General features: G+C 40.0%; 1 protein-coding gene across 4 annotated transcripts in view; it reads right to left on the bottom strand.

Moving 5' to 3' along the window:
* Window positions 1-300: 300 nt before the first annotated feature.
* The window catches only part of PTPRZ1 (protein tyrosine phosphatase receptor type Z1), a 192,373-nt gene continuing 186,673 nt past the window's right edge, over window positions 301-6,000 (bottom strand). For all 4 annotated transcript variants that reach the window (XM_066262186.1, XM_066262187.1, XM_066262188.1 and 1 more), the window contains 3 exons: window positions 4,161-4,303; window positions 3,292-3,427; window positions 301-1,266 (listed from right to left, as the gene is read on the bottom strand). In XM_066262186.1, coding sequence (XP_066118283.1) covers window positions 1,126-1,266; window positions 3,292-3,427; window positions 4,161-4,303 — 420 coding nt within the window. In that variant the 3' untranslated portion in view covers window positions 301-1,125. The remainder of the gene's footprint in view (window positions 1,267-3,291; window positions 3,428-4,160; window positions 4,304-6,000) is intronic.

The raw sequence follows: 6,000 nt of genomic DNA, 5'->3' as shown, positions 1-6,000 counted from the left end.
TAACTCCACTAAACCAGAAAAAAAAAATACAGAATGGTCCTGTGTATTAAGTAATTAGGTCCAGATAATTCAGTAGTAGCAGCTGTGCAGTGTCAGTACATGTTACTGTGTTGTTCTAAGAATGTAAAATGTTGTGAAACCCCTGTAGAACTCAGTGCACTTTAGGAATCACAGTTCTACACACTGTCCCACCCCATCACCCTTTCTCATTTCTGTCATCCCAGTGGGACTCGTGACCACCAGTTACTGTCACTCACGCTGCAGCACAACACTCCACAGGCAAACAGTAGTCGCTGGTAATATTTATATTTATCTTTGCAATACCTTGGATAAACCATTTAAACAATGTTGGGTAAGGTGTTATTTTTCATAAAAACATATTTCTCCCCCAAAACAAATGTATTTCTATTTTCCATAAAAGTTAGAATTACATGCTAAAACAGAGTTAATCACTGAGACAACATGAAACACCATCAGGAGACTTATAAAGTAAGACCAGATAGTGAGCTACATAATTAAACTACACAATTACATAGAACTAGAAAACTGACTCAGTAGTAAAATATAAAAATCTACAATTATAAATATAAATTTGGTCCATGGAGACATTAGGGCAGTATTTACAGTAAGTATCAGATTATTCCCTACTTTAGGTGAATACTGCAGTTGTAAAATATCGAATAGCAGAGAGAACAGAGCATTTTATATACAGTCTACTGTATTAAAAGTTATATTTCCAGCCAACCTGATGATACCTACAAATACAGCTAAAAAAAATTGACACTAAAAAACAAACATGTTTTCTGTAGTTGGGAATTCCTAATATCTATAAATTGAAAATTTCTGTTAAATCAATACAAAAAAAACACCATAATTCCAGTCTTAGAAATACTGTAAAATTCAATCATTTTAGTTTAAACACAATAAGTGAATTACAAGAAACTTTGCAAAAAAGGCACACATTGTTAATGAGATCAATTTGGCAGCAGAACCCTCTGTCATGAAAGTTACTGTCAGGTGATGGGGAAAGAGACGGGTAACAGAAAAACGAAACTGACTTTCTAGTCTAATTTTAGAAAGAGGAGAACAGTGCTCAGATATGGGTTTTCCCAGCCCCATTGTGTGTTAAACCAAAGATTCTAAGCTCTCGGCCATGTTTCCATCAGACAGTGCCGCGCCATTACTGTCCAGAGAGGTGGACGGGTTCTCTTCCTGCCTCGTGCTCACCAGGCTCAGGACCGCTTTGTAGAGAAACTGATACTGCTCCTAGGGAACAGAGAATGGGAGGTTATCAACAGGAAGCTCAGCGAAGACACACATTTGTAAACAGAAGGAATAGTTCCAGCTCTACTTTGACACTTCATGGGAGGGTGTTGGATGATGGGCTCAATCTATACACAATCTATATTAATGCCTCCTTCTGATAAATTTTAAAGTAGCTCTTTTAATTTGTCAACGTTCATTGTCTTAGAACATGGGTCCACATACATTTGCTTATGGAAAGCACTCTATTCTTTTATTCATTTCCTTCATGGAGATAAAAAGGTGAGGAGACAGGGTTCTGTTACTGATGGACCAACTTATGTATAAGCCCTTTGGCACTAGGCACCTATAACCCACTCACAAGTCAGTTACTCATTCTCTTTTCTCCAGCTGCCAGGGAAACCCATTGGTTTGTCTATTTACAGGGAAGTCTCACAAAAGACTGTATGCCAGCTGAGGGTCCCATGAGGGCCTTTCACAAGGTCCACTGTTTACCATTCTCCCCACTCTACCCGCCTGACCACTCTTATCGTCCTGCTTTGAGCAAAGGTGAGCGAGCGTGTGCCCTGCTGTGGTCTCAGAGTAGAGGCACACAGAGAACAAAGTAGTTTTTCTCTTGCAGATGCTGATTTGGTTTGAGGGGCTTGGGGTTCGAAGGCACGTGCACAGAGTGTGAGCTGGTTACTAATATCATAGTGGGGAATCATTAGGATAATATGTGAAATGGTGCATTCACATTTCATTGAATGCATTCATGAAACGAGTCAATGGTCAACCTCTGGAAAGTGATTTCATACAGGACGAGCTTGATACAACTCAACTGAACTGAATGAGACTTTTAATAGGGGCTCCTCTGAGGTTCAGGTTTGCTGGGGTTCCCTTGCCCTTTGGCCAATGGGTTTGGGCTGGAGCTGGAAAGATGGACCATTTACAAGTCCCTTCTACACGCTCCGACCAAGGCACTAAGGATGAGCTTGGATCGCTATGTCCACAGAAGCTTCTCATTAGGCCATGTGCACTAAGCTCCCTATGGGCTTCTCAGTCTGTATTTCCACAGTCACAAAAACTTCCAAATTACTTTCAGAGTCAAGACTAACTTCTCCAAATGAGCTACGTCTCTTTTTTGATTGTCCAAGTTTCTTTCTTTTGAAAAGTACCCTTGCCCTTGCTGGTTGGCTCAGTAGTAGAATGGGCCCAGCATGCGGATGTCAGGGTTCGATTCCCGGTCAGGGCACACAGAGGAAGCGACAATCTGCTTTTCCACCCCTCTCCTCTCTCTCTCTCTCTCTCTCTCCCCACTCCAACAGCCCTTGCTCAATTGGCTCCAGCGAGCTGGCCCCAGGTGCTGAGGATGGCTCCATGACCTCCACCTCAGGTGCTAAAAAAAAAAAAAATAGCTCAGTTGCCGAGCAACAGAGCAATGATCCTAGATGGGCAGAGCATCGCCTCACAGAAGGCTTGCTGAGTAGTTCCTGGTCAGGGCGCATACCGGAGTCTGTCTCTCTGCCTCCGCTTCTCTCAATTGAAAAAAAAGAAAAAAGAAAAAAGAAAAGTACTCAAGAATTAGCCATTTGTTAATTTTAGAAATTAAATTTCACTTGAGAAAAAAAACTTTAAAAGTTAAGACTTTGAGGTCTGCTTTCTGACAGTTTTCTGAGCTAGGCAGAACTTGAACTCTGAAAAAAATAACTTTATTTTGTTGGAAAAGTCAGTGTAGTTGGTGCTTCTAGTGAGGGTATTTTTCAGAACTATAATAAATCTTTAAAAAAAAGGCACACATGCAATCTAAAATTTTTATCCATCAATTTTGTGGAAGATAAAATTTAAATTTTTCATTATTTATAGTTCCAGTTCTATGGATTGTGGACAGCAGAACTTGTAATTCTGCTTTAAAATACATGCTAATGCTGTCAGTTAATGTGATCTTTTTTTTTTTTTTTTGATATATGATAAAATGATTTTGGCGGCCTCTACAAAGTCAGTGGAATTCTAATGGTGAAAAGCTTGGCTCACTGCTTTATTACTTACGATGTCAGCAAAGACTCCTGGCCTCATCAAGTTGATCATCTTGGCTACCTGGTAAACATCCATGGAATTTTCCCTTTCTAGTTGGTGCATAAGGGTCGTCAGAGCACAGAAAGTTCCTGCTGTCACTCCTCCATGCCTTGAAGCAAAGGGAAGGGACAAAGACTCCACTTAGATGCACCAAACTTTCACATGTGGGACTCAGAGCATGCAGCCTGGACAACTTTGCGGAAAAAAAGACACTGAAATTTCTAATGAATAGCTTTTCTTTATTTTGCACAGAACTATGGTTTATGGATTATTAAACACTCACCAATGTTCATAATATTAGTAACGGGATATTTCACAGAAGATTAAGATTTGCATACATTAGAAGCTGGGAATCAATCAGAATGATCTAAGGTTATAATATGTTATATAATATACATTACATATAATATGTATGTAACATATAATTCTTACACATGTATTTTTTATTTGTTTATAACAGAAACCTGGCAAGATCTATTGGATAAAGATTCCTGTGTTTGGTAAATAGAAAATGTAGCAATATTACTCCTATCTCAAGAAGTCAGTGGCTGAGAAATGCTTTGGTTAACACCTGTAAAAATTCACATGCTAAAACCAAACCATTGCACCAAGTGTTCTCAGCAAGTTCCTGTGATCCTGCACCCATCTCCTGCCTTCCACGAGAGTGCGGAGAACAGGGGGGAAACATTCCGTGCTCACCTTGGCTAGAGAGGCAGATAATCCACCCTGACTGAATCACCACCACAATTGGCCCAAAGCATGAGGCGAGTATAAGGACAATGGAAATACATGCTTTTCCAGAGTACGCTACGCCACAAAATGATTCAAAGTGTGAAACTTACTCATCGTGAACAATCATGGGCCCATCCCTGCTGGCAGCTTCCTCTTTGATAATACTTAGCAGTTCAAAAGTTTTGCTGATGGGGCTATCTGGATTTGGCCACTTGGGACATTGAAAATGTCTCACTTCAAGTACATAATCATCCTATAAGAAGAAGGAAAAATCTCATTGGTTGCTGGGTAGAATCATTGAGGAAAATCAGGAATTGGAGGCAGCCGGTAACACCAAACAGCACGCATGAGTCAGCAGTAGTGTCAGCCCAGAGGGAAGTAATCACTCTGAGGATATGTTTGTCATGTATAGATGTGTCTCTTTTTTATTCTAACAATCAACCTTCTTTGTGGGATTATCATGTCAATCAAACCATGGAAGTATATACCAAAGATATGTCTGTGCTGCTACATTAAAACTTCTAAAAAAATAATCTTCCCTGTTAAAATGTATTTTAAAAACGCATAGATTTTCTCAAATTTCAACGTTACCCAGTTCAACTAAGGGAAGAAGGAGACAGTGGGGAAGACGTTGGCAGGGAGGGTGGCGCTCTGGGTTCCACTCTGGCCCCTGTTCTGATTCTTGCTTAAGTGACCAGCCAGCCTCTGTGACTTTGAATTCTCTAAATCTCTGACTCCCCAAGCTTCTGAAGTGTACTCAATAAATTGCTACATTTAAAAACAAGTAGCAGAACCTATATTTTATATGGTAGTGCCAAAGTTCAAATTAGCCAAGACACTACTAAAGACGAAAAACAATATAGGAGATTACCACATTAGATATCAAGAATTCTGATATCCTATAAGAATTAGCAAGAGACCAATTGAATAAACAGAGATTCCAGAAACAAGCTCATATGTATATGATAGCATTTTGATTTATGACCAAACTGGTATCGCTGATCGATAAAGGATGCTGAGACAATGCTTATCCACACGGAAAATAAAGAAAGTGAACTCTTGCCTCACAACACATAATACAAAATGTTATTCCAAGGAGAGCTATAAAACATGCAGAATAAAAAGTAAAAAGAAAAACGTTCAAAGTAAAAAGGGAATTTTTAAGCGAGAGGAGAAAAGATAGAGAAACAGACTTCAACATGCACCCCAACTAGGATCCACCTGGCAACCCCTATCTAGGGCCAATGCTTGTATCAACCAAGCTAATTTTAGTGCCTGAGGCCAACATTTGGACCAACCAAGCTATCCTTGCTAAGGCTGGAACCAATCAAGCCACTGGCTGGGAGAAAGGAAGAAAGAGAAAAGGGGGAGAAGGAGGGGAAGAGAAGAACATGGTTGCTTCTCATGTGTGCCCTGATTGAGAAATGAACCTGGGACATCTGCATGCTAGATGATTTTCCATCCACTGAGCCAGCCAGTCAGGGCAAAAGGGATTTTTTAGACACCAGATGATTTCTTTATAAAACTAGGAAAGGATAAGCTTAATAAATTCACATAGATTACACATTAGAATTTTTCTTCACCAAAAAAAAATCACACACAAAAAGTCAAGCCCTGACCAGTTAGCTCGGTGGATAGAACATCAGCCCAGCGTGTGGATGTCCCAGGTTTGATTCCTGGTAAAGGCATACATGAGAAGTGACCATCTGCTTCTCTTCTCCTCCCTCTCTCCCTTTTCTCTCTTTTTCTCCTGCAGGCAGTGCCCTCAGAGAGGGTTGCTGGGTGGATCCCGGCCAGGGCACATGCGGGAGTCTGTCTCTCTATCTCCCCTCCTGTCACTTAAAAAAGTAAAAATAAATAAATAAAAATAAGTCTCTCAGACACAGAAGTTAAGTGTTTATAAAAAAAGTCAAATCACAAACAGGAAAGAAGATGTTTTTAACATGTACA

This window comes from Saccopteryx bilineata, chromosome 2, assembly GCF_036850765.1.
Source record: "Saccopteryx bilineata isolate mSacBil1 chromosome 2, mSacBil1_pri_phased_curated, whole genome shotgun sequence".
NCBI classification, from domain to species: Eukaryota; Metazoa; Chordata; class Mammalia; order Chiroptera; family Emballonuridae; genus Saccopteryx; species Saccopteryx bilineata.
The sequence above is the reverse complement of the archived record's forward strand: the minus strand, read 5'-3'. Positions and strand labels throughout refer to the sequence as shown.